This window comes from Paramormyrops kingsleyae, chromosome 17, assembly GCF_048594095.1.
Source record: "Paramormyrops kingsleyae isolate MSU_618 chromosome 17, PKINGS_0.4, whole genome shotgun sequence".
In the NCBI taxonomy this organism is placed as follows: Eukaryota; Metazoa; Chordata; class Actinopteri; order Osteoglossiformes; family Mormyridae; genus Paramormyrops; species Paramormyrops kingsleyae.
The window spans coordinates 24,703,320-24,729,468 of NC_132813.1; the positions used below are offsets into that span (position 1 = coordinate 24,703,320).

Genomic DNA, 26,149 nt, shown 5'->3' on the forward strand with positions numbered 1-26,149 from the left:
TCCAGCCTTCTGTGACCCGGCTGTGAAGCCTCCGTGGCCAATCAGAATCATTAATTATTAAACCAGTTACCTGAGAGAATTGAAAACAAGATTCTGTTCTACAAGGTGCCAATAATACTCTCAGGCCATATTAGTATTTCTTATACACAGTGAAGCATTTGTAAGCATTTATTCCACTTTACTTTTTCTTCTGCATGGTTTGTTCCATTGCAAATCCAATAAAAAATATGTGTGAATACTAAAATAAATACTAAAATAATTTTGTATTTCTGCATTTTCTAGAAGAAATGATATGGGTGCCAATATTTATAATTTGAGTCAGGAAAATTACTTGTACTTCACAAGTATGACAAGGTTATTATATCTGGTATTAAAGTAGTTGCAAATGTAGTCTGTGTAATACAGCACTGACAATTGCAAGTGTGAAGTACAGGTAAGACATCATTTTGCTCATTATTACCTTGGTCTTGCAGCTGTTCTGGGTGTGACAGTATTATTATCTTTTTCACAGGTGCTGTGCAACAATAATTTGCCGGAATCCACAGAGTACTGGCTACATAATGAGAAGGTCCTTAGCAGAATATGTTTTATGGAAGACAACACCGACAATGGCTGCACCGCAGTGAGTTCAGAGGCACATACATGCTTGCCTAAAATTGTTTACTTGGCAGATTCATTTTCTAACAGAGAATCCTTCAATAAAAAAAGTGCTGCATGAATTAAAATGAACATAAACACAAACTTTCTGTCAAACCATTTTCCCAGGGGCACTTATACCTTTTGCCAGTGGAATAAATTGCAATTTGTTATGGCCTGACCCAGAGTTCTGATAAGCAATTCGGCAATTAAACGAAATAATGATTTAATTACTGGGGAAAACTAAAACTGTATTTTGCATTCTGTAGAAATTACATGCAGCAATTCAGTCCCGCTACAAAGCAACCAATGTGTTCCTGAAAACCCTTGCATTAATTAAAATCATGTACTTAAATACACATATCCAATGGGGAAAAAGGTTTAGGGGAATGCAACTCAAAACCTGATAACTTACACCAAAAAAATTAATTAAACAAAAATAGTGATTCCAGTGATGATAATGTAATTATATGCATTTTAAATAAGAAATGAGATAAGAAATAAGATCAGAGATAAGAAATAAATAATATTGTAGTGCCGGGCAGACCAAGGCATCGCAGCAGCAGTGAATGAAGATGAGAAGAGGCAGATTGATACGAAGTTGCTCTTTATGTTAGTCCTTTGAAGGACCACACAACAAGCAACAATAACAGAGAGGCCAAGGCAGGCAAACGCGAGGAGGTTAGACACTAGACAAGAAGGCTTACATGGTAGGTCCTTACACAACACTAGAGCACATCAGGATTACACATACAACACAGGTAAGGGTACATGCAGTATTTTTAAGTAATCTTAAAACCTGTCCCACATATCCAATCACTCCATATTGAAAATTAAAATGCTATGTATGGTTTTGAACCAATATGGGACACAATTTTCTCATGGTTTCAGGCTACAAGATCAACTCACCAACACCCAGCAAATTCATGGACCCAGAGAGATGGGTGTAGCCTCTTATACTTCTTAAAATTGAAAGAGGCGACCTTAGTGGGAATTGATAGTTTGATCACCGTAGGCATGTATCTCTTGTTAGCCAGACACAAACACAATGGCATGGCGAGAAAAAGCCATGAGATTATGAAAAGGCTGATTAATGTGATTTAATTCTTGGGTTGTCAGGAGCTGGCATTTGGGGGACATGATGAGTGTGAAAAGATGTTTGCCCTTCTGGATGCTTGCGTCCAGTCATACTTCATCTGCAAGCGATGTCAGTCGGTGGTTATGGTCAAGGTTTGTGACCTTGAGGAGCAACTGGTGCTCATCTGACACAACACAGAGTTAGAAAAGTTAATATGCCTTTTAGGGAAATAGTGTGTATGCCACAAACAGGGAGGGGGGAGAATGAAGAATAGAGTGGTCAAGAGAGCTGGATGACTGTAGGTGATAGATGGAAGAAAGGGCATACACACTTTACAGAGACAGCATCACCAGAAATTACTGTGTCAAACCACTTTCAGGTGTTTTAAGCTTTAGAGCCGGAAAAGACTGTTAGGAAGACTAACTTTAATGGTATGAGACAAACTAGAAACTGTAAACTGGATGGAGTTAAGTAACAAAATTGTGAAGAGGCATGGGAATTTTTCAAAAGCACATTATTGCAAGCGCAAGAGGACTTAATAGCTGTTTCCAGCTAAACTGAATCTAGGAAACTGCAACAAGGTGGTTTACTACTGAAATGAAGAAAAAGTCAGGAAGAAAAGGGCTCTGTTCCACAAACTCTGTGCAAGCAAAACCCAGAGACGGCGATCCACTGTGTCCGGCTATTGGGAGAATGAATCTTTAATAATCCTACCAAACTAACAAAACAAAAATGATCTACAATGGAACTGGTTACACCAAGGAACAGGCACAGAATCAATTATCAAACACAGTCAACAAGAACATCAGTAACAACAATGACTCCACAAGAAACAGAGCAAGATCAGGAACTTAAATACAGAGGGCTAACAAGAATAACGCAGGACAGGTGTGAACAGTTAACAAGGGCTGGCAAAATGGGCAACAGGTGAAATGAATAATTAAATCAAAGAACTCAGAAACTAACAGGGAAACAGAGAAACTGACCAAGAAATAAGAATCTAAACACTGGCAAAATAACGAAGGCAGGTAAAAGAAAACCAAGGGAAAACAAAAAACCAAAACAGAATATAAGTCATGAAACACAGGAAATAGAGGTACAATTGAAACACTAGGGAAACAAAATACAAAAACAGAGGAAGCATGATTTGAACACACGACAGACAGCGACATCTGCTGGCCAAATGGGGAGGAGACATGAAAGACTGGGACAGACGGGTGCAGACCCTGACAAAAATACTGCAATACCTTCATCATTCAGGGGATCATATAGTCTTCTAACAAGAAACCCATTTTAAACCATTAGATTCCTGTAAACTGAGGTATGTATAGGCAGGTCAGGGCTATTATTGTATTGTATTATCTTCTTGTAGAGCGAGCAATGTAGTGATATTGTTGCACAAACCTATTCCCTTTGTTTAATCTGATGTGGTTTCTGATCCAAAGGGAAGATTTGTAATAGTTACTAGTTGAATGTTCAGTATGCCAGTACTATGTATGCTCCTAATTGGGATGATGATACTTTTATGAAAGTCCTGTTCTCACTGTTTCCGGATACCTGTAAACCGGATTCCTTCTCACGTCAATTTCTGAATGTCGCTATGATGCAATAGTACTCTCAGATCATGCTCCCATCTCCTTGAAAATCCACTTTGAAAATTTTATTAGAACATGGCCTCCTTGGAGGTTGCTTTCTGATGGAGACTGTTGATTTTATTTCACAAATTGATACTTTTCTAACTAAATAAATCTTGAGATGTATCTGCTTCCATACTGTGGGAAACCTTGAAGGCCTACGTTAGAGGGCAGATTATTCCATACGTAAACTATGAGAGAAAATTGGGAAAGAAGATGGCGTTTTTAACACAGCGCAAAATAGATCTTGATAACCTAAATGCTTCTTCCCACTCTGCTGATGTTTATAAGAAGTGCCTAACGGTACAGGTCAGGTCAGGTCAGGTTAGGGAGCATGTGCTGATGCATGCACCCACCATATGGTGAAACTCCTCAGGACCCCCCAGGCAGACACACAGTCCAGTCCCACATGCTGTATATGGCCATCCATCTGCCACAGCCAGATGTTACGTGGGCGTCCCCTCAGTCTCGTCCAGCCGCTTTGGTCTACAGCAATGAGGATCCTGCAAGCAGGATCACCTACATGGAAATGCGCCACATGGCTGTAGTGCCATAACTGATGTTTCCTCTAAATGTAGGTCGTGTATCTCATTCAGGACTCCTCTAGCAACCACTCGTTCGACAGAAAGTCAAACCCAAGGATTCTCCGAAGAGATGCAATACCAAAGGAGTCCAGTCTTATTTTCAGCTCACTGGATAGCGTCCATGACTCACAACTGGGAGCACCAGAACTCTAAAGACTTGGATCTTTGTCCTCTTGCAAAGATATCGGGAGTGCCACACACCCCATTCCAGTGACCGTCTGCTGACTCCATAGGAAGAGTCACCAGAGACATGACTGTTGCTGCCGAGGCAAGTAAATCTCTCAACAAGGTCGACATTCTCCCCGCAGACAGACACACTACTGATGGCTGTGCTAATAAGTCATTAAATGCCTGGATCTTTATCCAGGACACCCACAATCCCAGATACTCAGACTCCTCGCTCAGTCTCTCGGGAGCCCCAATCAGAGCCAGCATTGACTCACAGCATCGTCATAAGATCACAGCATCGTCGGCAAAGTCAAGATCAGTAAATCCTTTTTCACCAACAGATGCCCCATTAATAGTGGATTATCGTTGTTAAAGACTAATTTGTGTGTATGATGTCACTGTGGGCTTTATGACCTTTGGCACAGAGTTTGCAAATAAAAGCACTGCCAGGGACTAAACAAGTAACTAAGAACTGTGACCGGAGACCGGGAGCAGGACTAAGGTTGACAAGTGCACACCAAGGAACAAGGGCAAGATAGTGACAAATATAGGAAAAGACAGGACAATCAGTGTGGGATAACTGGTAATTATAACACACAACAGGGTAACATAACCAGCAAACATGAAACCCTGGTCAGTACTCCGGGGATGGGGAGCACTAAAGCCCTGATGTTGGTGTTACAGACCTTTAGAGAGATTTAACGGATATACAGTGGTACCTCAGTTCTCGAACTCATTAGAACTGAAATTTCTTAAAAGTCAAACCAACCAATTCGAAAAAAAATTACCTAGAACTCGATCTGAATCTCAGAAATCAAACTGCGAACGCCGACCTAAGATAACTTGTTCGTGCGGGGAAATGAGTCATGCAGCACATCTCTCAGCGGAAACAAAGGGTAATGTTTCAGTCTCAGCCTCGCATTCGCTGTAATAGCATCGTGCATGTTTACACTAGATGAATACATGAATACATGAATATATTTAGAAAGCAAAAATGCATTTAGACAATGATAGACAGTAACAGTAATTATTATATAATAAAATACATTTAAAAATAAAGAGTTCTTATTAATTATTTTAATTTCATTAATAATAAACCATTAATACATTTAATTATAATAATATTGTCATGGCGAGCAGGGACAGAACGGAGACAAAGGCACAGATGTCAGGGTATCGGGGAATACGGGGTTTAATTGCAGGCAAGGCAGGCAAAATGCAGATGGACAATACAATAACCGGACTGGGGAAACAAACTGAAACGCGGATGAAATAGAGGACTAATGAGAACAACCAGAAACAGCTGATCACACAGGGATTCCACACGAGGTTAACGAGGGGGCGTGGCTCATGGAAGGAGTGGACGATCGGGGCAGGACACTTTTTTTTTAACTTTACACATTGTTTGGATACATTTATTTTCTTACTTTACAAATTACTGTTTTGATAAATGTGCTTAGATGTGTTAAGTACAGTATATGCTCTTGTTTTATCCTGTTCATTTTGTGTTTAAATGCTAAAAAAAAAACATATTTAGGTGTAATTTTTTGTGGCTGGGAACTAATTAATAAGTTTTCCATTTTTTCTTATGGGGAAAATTCGATCAGAACTCAAACTTTTTAGGATTCGAACCTGAGTTCTGAATGGATTAAGTTCGAGTTCTGAGGTACCACTGTATGTGATATGAGGCAACCTGTGCAATTCATATTTCAGGCTGGAACCTTTTTTTAGGAATCTTCTGATTATATACTTTACACTGTATCTTTGGGTTTTGGATTTTCTTATCTGTCAACTATTTTTCTTCCTTTAAGCTTTTATTTTGGCCTTTTATTTTCTTTAAGATTCCTCTTGAACAGGTTTTTGAATTCTGGCAGCTCCTCCAATCCTCTGTTAAATTAGATCAGCATCTCAACTAATTTTATATGTTTTTCTAATTGAATTTAATAGATATATTTTCCAAGTAATTTCTTGGAAGTCAAGTGACCTTTTTGTGCCTTTTTCAGCTTCACTGGCGTTACATATAAGTAGTCATCTGTTCCACAATCTGTCACAAGGCACATATTTGCTGTTTGAATTGAGCAGGTCCACAATCTGGCGCTGAAGATGTAGTCTGTTTGATTTCTGTCAATTCCATCTGCTGGAGATGTCTGTGGCGGCTGCTGATTCATCCGTCTTCAGCCTATTCCCTTTTTCCCACCTTTCTGCCTTTAACGTTCTAGTCTTCAGTCACAGTGATTATTAGTTCAAAATATTATTCAATGAAGCTGATGCAATTCTGCATACAACAGTCATTTTTTAGATGATTAGGTACCTTATAAGAAATGATCTGAAATGGAAAATACAACCAATATCTGTTACATCCATAGCTACTCTTGTTCTGAAAAATGTTGTGGACAGGATTTTGGATTTTGTGTTTGTTTACCGGTAAAAGCCAAGACAGAAAATCAAAGCCCATACCTCTAGCTCTAGTGGCCACAGTAGAGGTTTCTTTGAAAGGACCTCTGGGTTTTACTTCCTTGTTCTCAGCTTTTTAGCCATTTATTGTGCTTCTGTTACCAGCTACACTATATTGCCAAAATATAGACTGCTTCTACAAACACTTGTGAAAGAATGGGTTGCTCTCAGGAGCTCAGTGAATTCAAACATGGTACCGTGATATTAGGATGCCACCTGTGCAGTAAGTCCTTTTGTGAAATTTCCTCACAGTCAACTGTTAGTGGTATTAGAACAAAGTGGAAGCAATTGGAGACAACAGCAACTCAGCCATGAAGTGGTAGGCCACGTAAAATCACAGAGCTGGGACAACACATGCTGAGGTGCACAGTGTGTAGAAGTCCACAATTGTCTGCAGAGTCAATAGCTACAGACCTCCAAACTTCATGTGGCCTTCAGATTAGCTCAAGAACAGTACAGTGCATTGACAACTTTATGGAATGGGCTGCATCCCATGGCAGCTGCATCCAAGCCTTACAGCACCAATCGCAATGCAAAACGTCAGGTGCTGTAAAACACGTGGCCACTGGACTCTAGAGCAGTGGAAATGTGTTCTCTGGAGTAAGAAATCACGCTTCTCTGTCTGGCAATTCGATGGACGGGTCTGGGTTTGGCAGTTGCCAGGAGAACGGTACTTGCCTGACTGCATTGTGCCAAGTGCAAAGTTTGGTGGAATGCGGATTATGGTGTAGGGTTGTTTTTCAGGGTTTGGGCTTTGCTTCTTAGTTCCAGTGAAAGGAACTCTTAATGCTGAAGCATTCAAAGCCATTTTGGACAATTTGGACATGCTCCCAAGTTTGTAGGAACAGTTTCAGGATGATCCCTTCCTTTTCCAACATGACTGCACAGCAGTGCACAAAGCAAGGTCCATAAGGTTGATCAGCAATGGATGAGTGAGTCTGGTGTGGAGGAACTTGACTGGCCTGCATAGAGCCCTGACCTCAATCCGATAGAACACCTTTGGGATGAATTAAAGTGGAGACTGCGAGCCAGGCCTTCTCGTCCAACATTAGTGCCTGACCTCACAAATGTTCTCCTGGAAGAATGGTCAAAAATTCTCATAAACACACTCCTAAACCTTGTGGACAGCCTTCCCAGAAGAGGTGAAGCTGTTATAGCTACAAAGAGTGGGTCAACTCAATATCAATGTCATGAAACTTCATGTGTGTGTAAAAGCTGGTGTCCCAATACTTCTGGTAATATAGTGTATATTCCAGTTGCATCCAATCATGTCTGTCTTTGTATTACAATAACATGTGTTATAATCACTGCTTATTGCTGGAAAGAAGAATGAACACAGGGGATCATTGTAGACCCATGATTGTTTTGCATTTCAAAGGACTTAAACCTGCAGTTCCTGGCAGTCTCTGCTGTTCCATTCCTAGCTTGTGATTATACCTTTCATCGCAGTCATGTTTGAAATCATGAGCTTGCAATGATACATTTCAGGATGGGAGTGCCTTGAAAGTGGCAATGGGGGCAGAGCAATCAAAGTGTATAGCTCCTCTCAACAAATTTACTTTCTGTGCATGATGCATTCCATAAAATAAATGTAAAACATTATATGAAAATTATTATTCTAGCAGATAGGCTTAAGCATGGTGTAAATACAACTTTCCAAGGTTATAGCAGCCAAACTATACTTAATTTTGTTATGGCTTCACAGTCAGAAAGCACTGAGTCACAGTAGAAAGGATAAAGCCAATGGCAGTTTGCTACAGAGAACTGATGATTAGAACTGACAATATCATTCACATCTCACCATGTTACTCATTATATTTTAAATTAGCTCTTGACATTTTTTAAAATCTTCAAAAGAAAGGTGTTGGTGAGAGCTGGAGAACTGATGGATTATTGTGTTAAATGACATTACCGTGGTATGTGAACACAGATTTAAATGAAACAGCATTTAGTGAATCTTATTACTAATTCATAAATTAATTGTAACATTGTATAGATGAGGATCTTCACTTATTAGACACATTGCCCCAACAATGAAGTAGCAGGGCTGTGGGGCGGCAAAAGAAGGAAATGACAGTTATAGAAGACACTTTGTTTTGTGAACAGAATAACTCTAAAAGGTATTGTATGGATCTTTTTCAAACTTTGCAGGCACAATGGAGGGGTGACAACCTGAAAGTGATCAAATTTCGAGAAATATTGCTTCCAAATTAAAGCTGCACTGCATAGTGATTAGCAAAAAAAGGGTAGTTTCAGACATATGATCCCTTTAGTGTGATAGATCTGTCAAATACTTCTTGAGTTTTTTCAATCATTGAAGACATATTTAAAGGTTAAAGATCGGGACCTGATCAAATTTCGAGACAAATTGCATCAAAATTTAAGCAGCACTGCTTAGTGATTGCAAAGCGAAAGGAAGCTCAGACACTTCTTTTCAACACAATAACTCAAAAAGTGTTTGTCCAATCTTTTTGCCCAAACTTTGCAGGTACATTGTATGGGTGAATATCCAGACCTATACAAATTTTAAGACAAACTGCACCAAAATTGAAGCAATGGCACTTGTGACAGCACAGAGAAGGATGAGCTGATAAAAGGCTTAACCTTGTGAACAGGATGACTCTATTCATTATTACTACTCTATTTACTCTATCTGATCATTGTAGGATCTTATTACCACTTCACAAAAACAAAACATTATATGGATGAAAATTTACACCTGAAAATCTTCCCCATGATAGACCCCAAATCAACCCTAAATTGGAACTGCATGACAGAGGGCAGCCAAGGGCGAAAACAGAGGCTGCAGCTGCCATCTTGTGAACACAGACATCTGCCATCTAAATGTATTCCGTGGATCTTTTTGCAAACCACTCAGGAACATTGTACAGGTCAGTGATTCTCAAACTCTCTCTCATACTCAGCAAAATTTATCATCAGGGAATTTATTCATGTCACATTTTTGGAGAGGTAGTGAGAGTGTGTAAGGTAGGCTTGTAATAATATTTTCATTATACTGCTGTATTTTCATTCAGCGAAATTTATTGTGGGGGAATTTAATCATATAGTCATACTCCACACCAATGTATTTAGGTACGGGCAATATGGGCCCAGGGTGCTACACAAGCTAGAACCACAACTGATATTCCATGTCAGTCGCGACACATGAGAGAACAGGCGCAAATCTGGTGAATCTATTTACTCCTACAGTTCTTACTGTTATGTCACGGAAAAATGTTGGTCATAGTGCAAATGGAATATTAATATTCATGCATATAACAGACATCCCAACCTGCAAAAACTCATTTCAGGGAGTACCCCCCCCCCCCCCGGCAAGAAGGGAAATGACTTTATTTCACACAAGAGAATTTCTACATTGGCCATATGTATAATTTTTTGTTAATTCATTTTTTCTAGTCAGCACACTAAATTTCGAAGGCTCCACTGAACCGATAACTTCGGTCCTCGAGAAGTTAAATAAAAGCCCGCCTGCACTGAAATCTGATTGGCTTATTTTGCTAAGTAGACCAATCAGGATGCTGTCTGTCTAGCACGGGCTACATGAACAGACACACACGCAGGGATCCATACATACGCACGCTCTCTCTCTCTCTCTCTCATTCCGTCATGCGCGCGATTTTCTCAAGTGCGCGATGGACACGTTACTGTCTCGCACGCATGCTCTTGTGTGCTTGCTCTAGTTTCCGGGACATTTTATTCAATTTGCGGGCATCAGGGAGCCGCTATCAATATGCGGGAGACTCCCGGAACTTCCGGGAGACTTGGAATGTCTGATATAAAAGTATGAAAGACATAAATGACACTTTAAGACTTAAACATTAATACATACACAAAGAAATACAGGTAGCCATCTTATTGGTGGGGAAAGTTTCTATAATTGAAAGTACAATAGGACTCAGAGAATTTGCATTAAAAACACATTAGTTGGCTTTCACATTTCCAATTGGTCCATCCTTTTAGAAATTGTACAGGTTGGTGATTGTGGGATAAGTACGGATTAGGTGAGCAGGTGACGGGGCTGTCCGCCATATACAGTGCTGTCGTTCCGACAGCCCCCCATTCTAGTTAGGGATATCATTCTGATGTCCGTTTGTAAGTTCCAAACTATGGCTGTTTTTTGTGACTGCAGATGAAAATGATTATGATTTGATCAATAGCTTTTTCTCCTGAATATGGGGGTCAATAGTGAAATGCTCTCCCCTCCTCAGTGCTCTCATGCTTATTGCTTCTTGACCTTTTATGTGCAGATGTATGAGTCTGGATTACTTAACATACAATTTTTTAGTTTTTGAACCACAGTATAACTCAGTACATTGTTATAGTAGCTTATGATTTAAATCAAATTATATGCACTAATGCTTCAGGACCCCTGGCCCCTTTTATTTGCATTGATATGGAATATGTGCTTTCCCTGGCCAGACTTTATACATGGACATTACATGTGCTGTGCCTGGCCAGATTTTATACTTCAGGTTTGTGGACATTTCTTGTGCCTCTTCATGTAATCTCATTTTCTTTTTGTACAACATAACAAACATGGAGATGAATAAGCAACATTGTTATTGTGACCAAGCTCCCTCCTAACATCTTGACATTCTTTTATCACACAGACATAAATATGAAAGCTGAAAAGAAATGATTAGGGTTACTATTCCAGAGATATAAAGTGGATGATTAACAGTCCCACGAAGGAATAAAGAGTGGTCTATTTTAATAAAAACTTTTGTCAACCCAGAACATAGTTTTGAAGATGACTCAAAAATATATAATCTTACAGCTTAGTTGGACATCAGGATCATGTGACACGAGGGCCAACTGACACTGGAAATCCGAGTGTGAAGACAACTGTCAGCCCCAGAGGATTAGATGGAAGCCATCACCTAGAACTATTTGTGATGAAATTCAGGCAGAAAATACCCAGGCCTAATATACACCTAAAAAGAAATACCATATCATTCGTACAAAATTTTGATACCTAATGAGTAAATGTCATCAGCACACACAGCCAAGAACACACTGGTATTAAATGTGCATTTTGTCCAAAAATCTTCTGTCGGATTTGCTCAGAAAAACACATGTTTTGTCATGAATAGCAGGTCTGCTTTAGTGATAATTACTAGGAGAATAATTAGGCAAACCACAATTAACTTATACCCTAATATATGTGAATGTCAATCACTTGTAAACATTTTGTTGTACCTAATTATTTTTCAAATAACTTTCAAATAACTTTTTAGCCTACATTTCAAAACAAATTACTAATGAGTGTCTGTTTTTGTAAATCTACAAGAAGAGAACTTTGTTTTTAAAATATATACCTTTTAATCATATTTATGCTACTGCTTTCCAATGATTTGTGCAATTTTGTGCTCAAGTACATTTGCAGGTTCTGGGAGGTGGTAGCTGAAATGCTGGCAGGAAAAAAACTCAAAAACTCATTGGTGCAAGCATGTTTCTGTAGAAATTTCTCAACTGTTTTGAAATGAAACATACAAGTTATAATTACATAATACACTCTTTGCATTTGTGACTGCGTCATCTATCTAGGGAGGGTGAAGGACCTGGAATTCATAATAGTATTAATGCATTCATTCATTAGAATTGATGTTTCTTCCCAACGCCTCTGTGGCGTTTTGCTTGTGCTACTTATTTTTTTACCCTTCTAGCACCGGTGCTATACCAGTGCACAAATTCATTCACAATTTGTATACCCCTAAACTTAAGTTAAATATTAATAATAAATGTTATGAAGCTGCTCTGAGCGTGTAAATATACCAATGATCTGAAAAAATAAAACTAACTGTAATGTGTATTGCAATTTTCTTTTGTTTAAATGAATTTTATGAAATCGGTATTGAAAAAAGTATCGTTCAGGAACCAACATCAAAAACAAGGTATCAATACCAGTACGCTATTGAAAATTTCTGAACTTTGCTCAGCCCTGTTATAGACTTACATCAATATGGATTGAACTGATTCTTTTTGCCACCAATCAACATAGACTATCCCATAATGACAAAATGGGTTTGAATATTTTCAGGAGGTACTGTACATATTTTCAAACAGGAATCATCTTCTTTTCACCGATGGGACAATACATATTAAGGATTGCACTTTGTGGCTTCTTATTATTGTCTCTTAACAGTACCCTGTATTTAGTGAGGTGTGGTGCCTATTAGGAAGTGTAAGGAAACTCAGAACTTTAAGTGTGTTTCTTTGTTTGCAGGTCTGCTTTGCAAATATGGACCGACACAAAGGGAATCAGCGTGATGCCAGCTGGCTGAAGGTACCAAGGGCTTTCCCTGATTTTCAGCATACATGGTGTTAGGGATGTGCAGACCTCTAGTATTTGTTGTTGTTAAGGCAGCAAAATTAATTGTATTTGTATTAAAATAAAAATGGAAATAGGTATAACAATCCAGTTTTTATTTAATCTAGTTTTAGAATAGTAAAGTGTTAATAAAAATGTTCTACATTAATATGTTAGCTGTTTTTTGAAAACCCTAAACCAATATTACATTTAAGTAACTCTTATTTATAATTATTATAATGAACATGTATATTCATAAATGGTTGAAGAGAATTTTTTTTAAAATAGCATTCAGTACCTATTCCACACTTAAATTAAAATCTAAACTAATAAAGTCCTATGTGAACATTTTGAACCCCACTGCAACAGACAGAATATGAACAAACAAAAAAATCATAATAAATAAAAACTGTTCTTTTTAAAGTACCATATGCCAAGAACTAAATGTTAATTAACCCCTGACTGAGAGCTCTGGCGGGAGACACGTTTTATTCTATACACGTCTGGGTCACATTCTCTCCAATAAGATGTTAGATGACTTGGACATTATGCAAACATCGCATACACTCTTATACATATATGGTATAATGCATCTACAGGAGACCTGTACTCCCTTGAAAAGCTAATATACTTTATGCATGAGTAAGAATACATATTAAAATAATGATACAAATTACAGTAAAGTAAAAAATAAGTGCATTAAATGCATGTTTATTATCACTATCAAGTGTAATTGGTAATATAAGTTAGATAGGCTACGTACTGTAGCATTATATACTGAAAGATACAGCCTTTTTATTAGTGTTATATTATGTCATTTATAAACTGTGTACCAAAATACAACCTAAACTAAAATTGTTAAAATTACTCTTTGCATAGCAATGTTATGCCTTCATTTTTGATCAATCACACTGAGCTATTCACTGCAACATAAGCAGGCAGAGCACAAATATGCAGCTTGCTCAGTTATGAGGAACAGCAGCTATTTGACTTTTTTTTACTTCCCAAGAACAAGTAATTAAAAAAATATTTGCACAAAATAAATATTTCTAAAAACCAACTACTGTATTTGTGCTTTGCCAAATACCGTATTCGGCTTCCACCCCTATATGGCATATGCCAGTCGGATGAGCACTGGCTGCCTCTGAATCTGAAATAATCAGCCTTGGTAATACATACATACAGAAACATGCCTAAAACTCCATTGATTTGCTCTATGAAAATAATGGTTTGTGAATGCAAATCATGACTATTACCTTCTTTCCTACAGAAACTGGCCTTTGTGTCTCCCGTTTTGCCTAAACTTATGGATTCCCTAAGCATGCACCAGCTAAAGGAGAATGAGATCCTGATCCACAGTGGCCTAGAATCTCCACGTTCCTGTCCATCTGATTCCACTTTTGAACATGTGAGAGCCAAGTACACCATATGGTGATGTTGCATGTATTTATAAATAGCATCTCTGCAAGATTTTGAAACTAATATCATTTTGTCCACCCAACATATCTCTAAAATATATATATCCAAAACATATGCACAATAAATCCAATTTGTAAGTATCCCATATGTTCATTTAAAGAATAAGAATTGTGAAGGCGATTAAGCCACTGTTTTTATCTTGTGAATACAAAATGCTAACTGTTAAATAATAAATATTATCTCTGTATAATGTCCTGAATTAACCTGTGTTTGAGCAAGCAACTTCATCTCATTAGCCAGTCTTTAACAGACATATTGGTCTATTTTATGACTAGTACTGAGATCTCACATAAATGGTCTTAAATTAGGTCTGTTAGCTACTGTAGATGAGTTGTGTGAGCTGGACTCCAACTGTCTGTTGCAGGTCCTATGCCTACAAGGCAGTGTAACAGCTTATAAATTCCTTGTCTTAAACAGCAGGATTGATGATGGATCCCTATAGCGTTAGAAACTTGAACATTTCTGTGCTGCTTTTATTCACTTCCACTACATTAATTACCTCTACAATATTTTTTCAGCATTCGGTTACTTCAGTATAATTCCGATATTTGGATCGGTACTGGCATCGATTCAGACCTATTAGACGGATCGGGTATAGGCCATATATTACCGATCCACGTCCAATACTTATTTATTTAGTTTTAAATTTTTTTCAATCAATTTGTTCAATCAATCGCAGGACAGCTCTTTTCCATTTTTGATGTGTTTTTGCTGCTTTCAAGGTGAATGCTAATGCTGCCTTTCAGCTTTTTGCTACCCAGTGGGTGCAAGCGCAGTGACTTCCACCTGCTGGGGCACCATGCGCATACCCTTTGCAGTAGGAGGAGCGTAACTGTACATTCACACCGTAAGCGACGAGAGCATCCAAGGGACCAGAAGTCATTCTTTCTCTATGGGAGGGTCACTACCCTTTTACTACCCTTTTTTTCATTTAACAGGTACAGTTCAGTATAGAATGTGTGTAAAAAAACAGAACTATAATATTCATAACAAAAAAAATAAACAAATAAATATATACTACAAGGGATACACCACCTGTAGATAAACTCAGCATGTAAGCCATAAAAGAAACGTTACAATAACACAGAAACAATGATGAGCACTAGGGTCACTACCCGATCTATACACCCTAATCGACCCGTTCCTTCTGGATCCAGTTCACGTGTGTTCCACATGTACGCATGCGTCTGTCGCTGCCGGATTTGGACCATGCATGTGCTCAGAGCTGAAGCATGCGTACACTGAACATTTTATGGCATGGTGCGATTTTGGCGGGGAGAGTGACAAAATGAAGCTTAAGCCCAGGGTGCGTTTTCCAAAAACTTGAGTGGTTCTACCTATGCAAGTATGACGCAGGTGTTTCCCGAAACCATAGTTTGAACTATGGAGGTAACGACGCTGCAAACTTACATAGTACAATCCAACATTTAATGACATAGGTATTTCCCAAAACCATAGTTAGAATGAACGTTCACAAACACTGTCGTTAAGTTGTGTAGTTCGACCTGCAGCTCTTGAGCTGTAGTTAGAAGCTTAGTTAAGGGTGACAATGTAATCAGTGGTGGAAAATGCAGTCGAAGGAGGGTAGACACCATCTAAGTAAGCTGAAAATATTGAATATTCTTGCTGTACAGACATCTGTAATGTCAAGTGTTTTGAAAATGTAGTTGTAGAAGTACTTTTTATGTACTTGTTTATGAGGATGGCATGATTGGAGAGAATGTTGTTTAGCCACCTTGTTTGGGCTTTATGGTAGAATTCATTACATACATAAGTATATATTTAGGCCTGCACGATAATGACATCTCAATATCACATCGAGTAATATTACAATATTTATAAAACCAAACAGGAGATGAAGTTACCCGAAATAAATTGTTGCCAAATAGAACTTAATACCAACAGTGTGTCTATTAAGTTGGTGTTGTTGTGTCAACAGACACAAAGCAGTGCCGACAAATGTGATATGATTGTTATGCACGCGCACATTGCGGTATCACTCAGCACTTACGTAAATACAGTATTTAACAGGAAAAAATATGGGGAAGCAAATGGGCCTGAAATATGGGCAAATTAGCAGCTGAAAATAATGAATAACTTCATAATCATTGAGAGCTTTCGTGGCAATATGGAAAAAAAACTACAAAATACCAGTGCTTGGATACGAACCCATAGGTTTGGTCATGGCCAGAAATATTGGCACCCCTGCATTTATATCAGAAAATGATCAAAAATAGCCTGGACAAAATTATTGGCACCTTATCAGAATTGTATTTGTGTAGAAATAATTGTATTTCAAGCATGTGATGCTCCGTTCAACTCACCTGTAGGAATTAACAGGTGCTGGGAATATGGAAATGCCAACTTGCAACCAGTTAAAATAGACAAATATTGACTCAATCTTGTTTTTGAGTCTGTGTGTACCACACTGAACATGGAGAGAAGACAGAAGAGCAAAGAATTATCTGAGGATTTGAGAACCAAAATTATAGAAAAGCATGGACAATCCCAAGGCTACAATTCCATCTCCAGAGATCTTAATGTTCCTGTGTCCATTGTACGCAACATTGTAAAGAAGTTTATAGCACATGGCACTGTAGCTAATCTGGACCTGGACAAAAGAGAAAGATTGATGAAATGTTACAATGAAGAATTGTTTGAATACTGGATAAAGAACCTTGGTCAACTTCCAAACAAATTCAAGCTGACCTGCAGGCACAGGGTAGGGTGACCACCTAATCCATGTCAGGAGGGACACTATGAGCTACAACAGGATTTGTAAACTACCATTTCATACATTTCAATTAAAAGGACCAGGATTTCACTTAAACACTGGGTTCTTGCCGTATGCTGATTGGTCAGTCTCCTATAATCATGCATATGTGTCAGTAATGTTAATGCGAAACAGCTGGATGAGTCTTTCAATCTAGGAACTAACCAAACATTTTAGCAGAGCACAGAATCCTTTCAGCTTTAAAGTAGTTCGTAAAAGCTGAAGTAGCTCATAATGTCCCTCCTGACATGGATTAGGTGGTCACCCTAGCACAGGGTACAACAGTGTTAGCTCGCATTATCTGTCGCCATCTGAATGAAAAGGGATGCTATGGCAAGATACCCAGGAGGACTCCACTGCTAACACAGAAACATAAAAAAGCCAGATTGGAGTTTGCTAAAATCTGCCTGTGGAAGCCACAATCCTTCTTGGAGAATGTCCTCTGGACAGATTAGACAAAAATGGAGCGTTTCAGTAAAGCACATCATTCTACTGTTTACCAAAAACAAAAAGAAGCCTTCAAAGAAAAGAACAGCCCCTACACTCAAACATGTAGGAGGTTCACTGATGTTTAGGGGTTGCTTTGCTGCTTCAGGCACTGATAGTCTTGACTGTTTGCATGGTATTATGTAATCTGAAGACTACCAAAGAATACTGGGGCACAATGTAGGGCCCAGTGTCAAAAAGCTGGGTCTCAGCTGGAGGTCATGGGTCTTACAACAGAACAATGACCCAAAGCATACTTCAAAAAGCACCCAGAAATGGTTTAAGACAAAGACCTGGAGAGTTCTGAAGTGGCCAACAATGAGTCCAGAAATTAATCCTATAGAGCACCCGTGGAGAGATCTAAAAACAGCGGTTAGGAGAAGGAACCCTTCAAATCTGAGAGACCTGGAGCCGCTGACAAAGGAAGAGTGGTCCAAAATTCCAGATGTAAAAGACTCATTGATTGTTACAGAAAGTGATTAAAATCAGTTATTTCTTCCAAAGGGTGTGCTACATAAAAATATAAATGATAATGTAAATGTAAAATGTTAATGTAAATTAAGTTGAGGGTGCCAATAATTTTGTTCAGGCCATTTTTGACATTTATGATGAGTAATAACATAGATCCATGTTTTCCCTCGCTCAGACACAGGTCACCAGGCCCCCCCCCCAGAGTCAGGCCTGGGGGTGGGGCTTGATGGCAAGCACCTGGTGGCCAGGCCTACACCCATGGGGCCTGGTCGGGCACAGCCCAAAGGCACATGGGTCCCCCCTCCAATGTGCCAAAGGGGTTGGGTGCAGTGCAAGTTGGGTAGTGGCCGAAGGTGGAGACCTTGTCGGTCCGATCCTTAGCTGCAGAAACTAGCTCTAGGGACATGGAATGTCACCTCTCTGGTGGGGAAGGAGCCTGAGCTGGTGCGCAAGGTTGTGAGGTTCTGACCGGATAGTCAGGCTCACCTCGACGCATGGTTTGGGCTCTGGAACCAATCTCCTTGAGGGGGGTTGGACCCTCTTCCACTCTGGAATTGCTCATGGGGAGAGGCACCGAGCGGGGGTGGGCATACTTATTGCCCCCTGGCTGGGCGCCTGTGCATTGGGGTTTACCACGGTGGACGAGAGGGTAGCCTCCCTTCGACTTCGGGTGGGGGGATGGGTCCTGACTGTTGTTTGTGCTTATGTGCTAAATGTCAGTCCAGAATACCCACCCTTTTTGGAGTCCTTGGAAGGGATGTTGAAGAGCACTCCTCCTGGAGACTCTCTTGTTCTTCTGGGGGACTTCAATGCTCACTTGTACAATGACAGCTGTCGCAGCATCAATCCCCCAACCCACTGGTGGACACCGGCGGTGAGGGATGCTGTCAAGCCTTTTTGGCCTGTGGGACTCCGGAGGCAACTGATGAGTACCGGTGGGCCAAGCAGAACGTGGCTTTGACGGTCGCTGAGGCAAAAACTCAGGTATGTGAGGAGTTTAGCAAGGCCATGGAGAACAACTTTCGGACGGCTTTGAGGAGATTCTGGTTCACCATCCGGCGGCTCAGGGCAGGAAAACGGTGCAGCATGAACAGTTTATGGTGGGGATGGGGCACTGCTGACCTCAGCTCAGGATGTTGTGGGTCGGTGGAAGGAATACTTAGACTTGGGGGTGGACTCACCTATCTCTGGGGTGGAGGTTCGCTCAGGTGGTTAAAAAGATCCTTCGTTGCCGGGCCCTGGGGGTGGATGAGATCCGCCCGGAGTTCCTCAAGGCTCTGGATGATGCAGGGCTGTCCTGGATGACATGTATCTACAGCATCGCATGGACATAGGGGCAGATGCCTCTGGATTGGCCGACCGAGGTGGTGGCCCCCCTCTTCAAGAAGGGGGTTGGGAGGGTGTGTTCCAACTATATGGGGATCACACTCCTCAGCCTCCCTGGTAAGGTCTATTCAGGGGTGCTGGAGAGAAGCACCTCAGATTCAGGAGGAGCAGTGTGGTTCTGGCCTTAGCTTTGGCAGTGGACCAGCTCTATACCCTCCTGAAGGGTGCGTGGGAGTTTGCTCAACCAGTCTACATGTGCTTTGTGGACTTGGAGAAGGCATTCGACCACGTCCCTCGGGGAGTCCTGTGGGGAGTGCTCTGGGAGTATGGGGTGCCGGGCTGCCTTATAAGGGCTGTTCGGCCCCTGTACAACCAGTGTCAGAGCTTGGTCCGCATTGTCGGCAGTAAGTCGGACTCATTTCCTGGGAAGGTTGGACTCTGCCAGGGCTGCCCTTTGTCACCGATTCTGTTCATAACTTTTATGGACAGAATTTCTAGGCGCAGTCAGGGTGTTGAGGTGTCCAGTTTGATTACCTCAGGAATAGACCTCTGCTTTTTGCAGATGATGTGGTTCTGTTGACCTCATCAGACCGTGACCTTCGGCTCTCACTGGAGCAGTTCACAACTGAGTGTGAAGTGGCTGGGATGAAAATTAGCACCTTCAAATCCGAGACCATGGTTCTCAGCCAGAAAAGGGTGGAGTGCTCTCTCCGGGTCGGGGAGGGAGTCCTTCCCCAAGTGGAGGAGTTTAAGTATCTCGGGGTCTTGTTTACGAGTGAGGGAAGGATGGAGTGGGAGATTGACAGGCGGATCAGTGCGGCGTCATGGTGAAGAAGGAGCTGAGCCAAAACGCAAAGCTCTTAATTTACCAATCAATCTACGTTCCTACCCTCACCTATAGTCATGAGCTGTGGGTAGTGACCAAAAGAACGAGGTCGCGAATATAAACGGCTGAAATGGGTTTCCTCCACAGGGTGGCTGGGCTCTCCCTTAGAGATAGGGTGAAAAGCTCGGTCATTCGAGTAGAGACGCTGCTCCTCCGCATCAAGAGGAGCCAGATGAGGCGGCTTGGGCATCTGCTTAGGATGCCTCCTGGACGCCTCCCTGGTGAGGTGTTCCGGGCATGTCCCACTGGGAGGAGGCCCCTGGGAAGACCCAGGACACGCTGGAGAGACTATGTCTCCCGGCTGGCCTGGGAACACCTCGGGATTCCCCAGTGGAGCTGGACAAAGTGGCTGGGGAGAGGGAATTCTGGGTTTCCCTGCTTAAACTGTTGCCCTCGTGACCAACCGAGAAAAGCGGTACATGATGGATGGATGGATGGCATTTTTGACATTTTGTGTGGAATGTCTCAGATTAGTTTTTTTTCCTCTGCTTCTTTTGTGTTCTTCCAGTGCCAACAAAAGAAATAAACATGTGTTACACACGGTACGATAGAAGCATTGATTGGCGTGTAACAAGTTGGCTTTATTCTGTAATCAAAGAAAATAAGTTACTAATAATGGCTATACGCCGTGCTGACTGCTGTACGCAGCTCGCGCTCGAACTGAGCTACTTCCAAGACTCACAAAGTCAGCCTCTGTAATCACACAATGAATAAGAAAGAAAAACATGTTCATCTCCATACGAAATAAAAATGGGCCGGTGTTCTGACAAAACGTCCTACTTTATCAAAACATCCTACCGTAGTGCTAATCAATAGCCCTAACCCTAACTCTTACCCTAACCCCTCAAAACCCCTAAAACCTAACCATAACCCCTGAAACCTAACACTAATCCAAAGAAGGTGGAACTGCACATGCGCAGAAAGGCTCGATAGCGCGTCTCGATAGGTAGGATGTTTTGTCAGAACACTAGACTTGCGAACTTACAACTATACATTTCCACTCTTATGCTTATTTTACCAATGGACAAGTACTTCGATAAAATCGTATTGGATGGACCATGTAATAACACATTTAACATAAGCAACAACCATCTAATTGTCTAACATCTTTTAACAAGGTTCCGAACAGTAATTAGCATTAAGGCTAACGGCCGCGAAGCGTTACTTCCGACGTACTGTACAAAATGATCTAAAAAATATAATCTAGACCAATAAAACATAGTCACTAAACTTACAAATACTACTAATAATGCTACCGATCTAATGCTTGTGCACTTGCCTCACTTGTAATCAAAGAAAATAACAGTTACTTATAACGGCTATACGCTGTGCTGACTGCTGTACGCAGCTGGCGCTCGAACTGAGCTGCTTCCAAGACTCGCAAAGTCAGCCTGTCTCTCATGCGCCACTACTGGCGTAAATCGATATACTGTAGCACCACGGGTTACTGTTAATGCAAGTCAATGTGAGGGAGTGCCACACAGCAAATATAATGAAAACACCAGTAATGAACCGAACAGTTGTTGGGGGGTGCCTTTTTTTATAATCAAATAGTCCTGGATGCCACACATGACAATACCAAAGCATTTGTAATTGCAACAATTTTCTGGGAGAAGTGGTGCATTTTCTGACATAAATGCAGGGGTGCCAAATATTTTTGGCCATGACTGTATGTAAGTGAGATTCCTGGCATACAAAAGTGGGTGTTATGCCCACCTGGAAATTCCACTGAGCCACTAATAAGACTGTATGAATAGGGACAGATGAGGAGTTTTTAAGTGGCTATAGTGTGATTAAAATAAAATAAACGTAATTACAGATGGAGCAATGTCACTAAATGCTCTGTAGCCTAATGCATAATAACTGAAATGCTACGAATATGGACTTTATCTAGCGTTAAGTGTTTTCCTCTCCATTGTCCCCCATTATAAGGAAAAGGCTTAAAGTAACTTAATGTACCAAAATAGGGACCAATAAACATCATATTTCTCACACATATTTGGCCATAAAGACTTTCACCTGACAAAAAAATCTAAACCGAAATGCTACGAATATGGACTATATCTTACGTTAAGCGTTTTCCTCTCCATTGACGCCCATTATAAGGAAAAAGAAAGCATTAAAAAAAGACAATAATTAATAAATGTAATGGATTGTAAGGTGTTCACATATTAGTTTTTTTTTTTTATTATTATTTGCATTCGCTCTCTTCTGACTACAAGAACCTCTATGTAGGAAACCCCCTGGACTTGTGCTTTAGTAGTCGGGGACGGAGTTCAAGACCCAGACACCACAATATATAAACAACACTGTTATACATTGCAATTAACATACAGGTATCCATTATCTAGGCCATTGAACGCATATTCTTACCTACACCATGGGTGTCGCCGCCATTAAATCTGACGAGGACGTGTCCCCCTCACTTTTCAGAATTATTCGACCTACACGCTTAAATTTTGCGTGACATGTTTCACCGACATATTAAAGCATGTTTGATACAGGGACAAACATTAAAAATGAGAGATGGATCAAGATGTTAGAAATTATTGGCGATCCAGAAGAGCTGGTGAAGTGCATAATTTTTATTTATTTTTTAATTTTTTTGTGGAAAAGGAAGGAAATCGCATATTATTTTTGGCGCCATAGATTGGAAAATAATGCGAATCATCGGAAAATTTAACGTTACTTATTCATAGCAGTATTGTTTGTCTTAACATAATTACATGCACTTTGACAAATTCGTCTCAGCAGTTGGCACAAAGATAAGTTACAAGTTTATTTGCTTTGTGGGCCGCTTTAATAAGTTTGCGAGACCTACAATTGTGAACAACTTTGTCCTCGTCTACTCCATCCACGTCAGAGAGTGTCCACAGCATTTGCCAACATCGCGTACAAGGCGGCCAGAGCGAACGCTGACGCTCTCGCCACCCGCGGTGTGATCGTATGGTAAGAACATCAGATGAGCAGGCGACGATCTGGAAGTATTTTATGGTTGTAGCAACAACTAGTAGCAGATCAATTTGCAGTGTTTGTAAAAACAAAGTTTTGAGAGGTGGATGTAGCGTTTACTGGAAAATCCTACTAAACAAAGCTCACGCAATTGTGTGAAGTAATGCCGGTAATACGTAAAAATCAATGGTTTAAGAATCGCTGGCTAGGGTTGTTTTGCGCATTCACTACAGCTTGTGGTACAAGAAGGGCTGCTATAGCAATGAAGTGTAAGTGATGCTGCTGCCAATTGGAGAAACATTGTGGGGAATTTTAAGCATACTTGCATATGCTCGCTTGTAAGATATTGAAATTGAACTGCAAATGCCTCAAAAATGCTTAAGGCAAGATGTACAAACAAGGTGGAGCAGTACGTTATGTATGTGTCTTGTAGCCTAATTGAACATACGTTTTTTCATTCATATGTAATAGTTTAGAAATATGAATAATATATACTCAGCAAAAAAAGAAACGCCCCTTTTTCAGGACTGTGTATTTCAACAATAATGTTGTAAAAATCCAAATAACTTTACAGATCTTCATTGTAAAGGGTCTAAACAATGTTTTCCATGCATGTTCAATTAACCATAATCAATTAATTAACATGCACATCCGAATATCACACCTACGTGACAGGTTCAGGATGGCCACAACAACTGCCCGAGTCACACCAGGAACACACAAGCCCTCAGTCCAGCCTCTCTCAGCCTATTGCGGACAGTCTGAGCACTGATGGAGGGATTGTGTGTTCCTGGTGTGACTCGGGCAGTTGTTGTGGCCATCCTGTACCTGTCACGCAGGTGTGATATTCGGATGTACCGATCCTGTGCAGGTGTTGTTACACGTGGTCTTCCACTGCGAGGATGATCAGCTGTCCTTCCTGTCTCCCTGTAGTGCTGTCTTAGGCGTCTCACAGTGCGGACATGGCAATTTATTGCCCAAGCCACATCAGCAGTCCTCATGCCTCCCTGCAGCATGCCTAATGCACGTTCACGCAGATGAGCAGGGACCCTGGGCATCTTTCTTTGGGTGTTTTTCACAGTCGGTAGACAAGTCTCTTTAGTGTCCTGCGTTTTTAGAACTGTGACCTTAAATGCCTACTTTCTGTAAGCTGTTAAGGTCTTAACGACCATTCCACAGGTGCATGTTAATTAATTGATTATGGTTAATTGAACATGCATGGAAAACATTGTTTAAACCCTTTACAATGAAGATCTGTAAAGTTATTTGGATTTTTACAACATTATTGTTGAAATACACAGTCCTGAAAAAGGGACGTTTCTTTTTTTGCTGAGTATATAAAGTATAAATATAATATTTATTATATTAAAATATTAAAGTTAAAAAAGGTCTTGTATTGGAATCATTATCGGCATCGGCAGTATATTGTAGTGTATCAGGATCGGATTGGAACTGAAAAAAATGTGGATCGGCCCATCCCTACTACAGTTACACCAATCAGTCAGAACTTTATGACATCTGGGATATACTGTATGGAAAGCTAATACAGTGGTACCTCAGAACTCGATAATTAATCCATTCAGAACTCATGTTCCAATCCTAAAAAGTTAGAGTTCTGATCGAATTTTCCCCATAAGAAATAATGGAAAACCAATTAATTGGTTCCTGCCCCCAAAAAAATTACATCTAAATATGTTTTTTTGCATTTAAACACAAAATGAACAGGATAAAAAAAGAACAGTATGGTAATTTGTAAAGTAAGAAAATAAATGTATCAAAACAATGTGTAAAGTTAAAGAAAAACCAACGCGTCCTGTCCCGATCGTCCGCTCCTTCCGCCCCCTCGTTAAACTGGTGTGGAATCCCTGTGTGATCAGCTGTTTCTGGTTGTTGTCATTAGTCCACTGTATTTCGTCCGCGTTTCAGTTTGTTTCCCCAGTCTGGTCATTGTATTGTCTGTCTGCGTTTTGCCTGCCTTATGCTACGTTCACACTGCGAGCGGCGAGAGCGTCAAAGCGACCGGAAGTCATTCATTCTCTATGGGAGGGAGCATCGGGAGGCGTCGAGGAGCGGCGCGGCGCGTCGCGATCTGGGCGGCGGGAGCGTCAGACAGAAGTTGAATCCAGTCAACTTTATGGTAATGAGCTGTGACGCGGTTGGGCGGCAACCAATGGGAATGTAGAGATGCTCCGCTAAAGAGAGCGCCGCAGAACATAAGCGTGTAAACTTTTGTTCCGACCCAACCGTTCCTAGGCACAATGGAGGAGAGACTTATTATTGCTGTGGCCGGGTACCCAGTTATATATGATGTGTCTCTGTCTGCATACAGGGACATAAATAAAAAAAAATGAGGCATGGACCAGAGTGTCCGAAACAATCGGTGTTCCAGGTGAGATGGTGAAGTGCATAATATATTTTTTTGTGAAAAAGGAAGGAGATCAGTAGTAATTTTGGCGCCATAGCATAGAAAACAGTGCAAATTGTCGGTAATGTTAAACCTATTTATAGCATTAGTGTTTGTCAAAACATAATTATGTGTTTTAGTAGAACTGTCGTGAAACATTTTAAGTACTATTTATGTTAACTAAAGAAACATAAAGCACAAGCAACTACTTGGCGATCATCCATTGTGAGAAGGTAAATTTGAAAAGAAGCGCTACACTATTTATAGGTAACATTTTCCCTCCAGAACGCTTGATTTTAAGTGGGAATGCAAATAACTGGCTCACAACAATATTTATTTGACAAATTATGTCCTATCAGGACTCGGTGCAAAGATATAAGCTACACGTTTGTTTGTTTTGCTCAGAGCCTGGCATTCTGAGCGGCCTTGTCCCCGCCCACTCTATGACATCAGAGAGCGTCTCCGGCGTTGGCTAGCGTCGCGTTCA

At 40.5% G+C, this 26,149-nt stretch overlaps 1 protein-coding gene across 5 annotated transcripts in view; it reads left to right on the plus strand.

The window, feature by feature from the left end:
* Window positions 1-26,149, plus strand: part of sphkap (SPHK1 interactor, AKAP domain containing) — a 130,301-nt gene that overhangs the window by 88,896 nt on the left and 15,256 nt on the right. For 3 of the 5 annotated variants that reach the window (XM_072701136.1, XM_072701135.1, XM_023796020.2), the window contains 3 exons: window positions 512-622; window positions 12,802-12,861; window positions 14,156-14,293. In XM_072701136.1, the coding sequence (XP_072557237.1) occupies window positions 512-622; window positions 12,802-12,861; window positions 14,156-14,293 (309 nt within the window). Of the gene's footprint in view, window positions 1-511; window positions 623-9,311; window positions 9,446-12,801; window positions 12,862-14,155; window positions 14,294-24,656; window positions 25,648-26,149 lie in introns of those variants that run through there. The other 2 variants (XM_023796021.2, XM_072701137.1) reach the window with 2 other exon arrangements.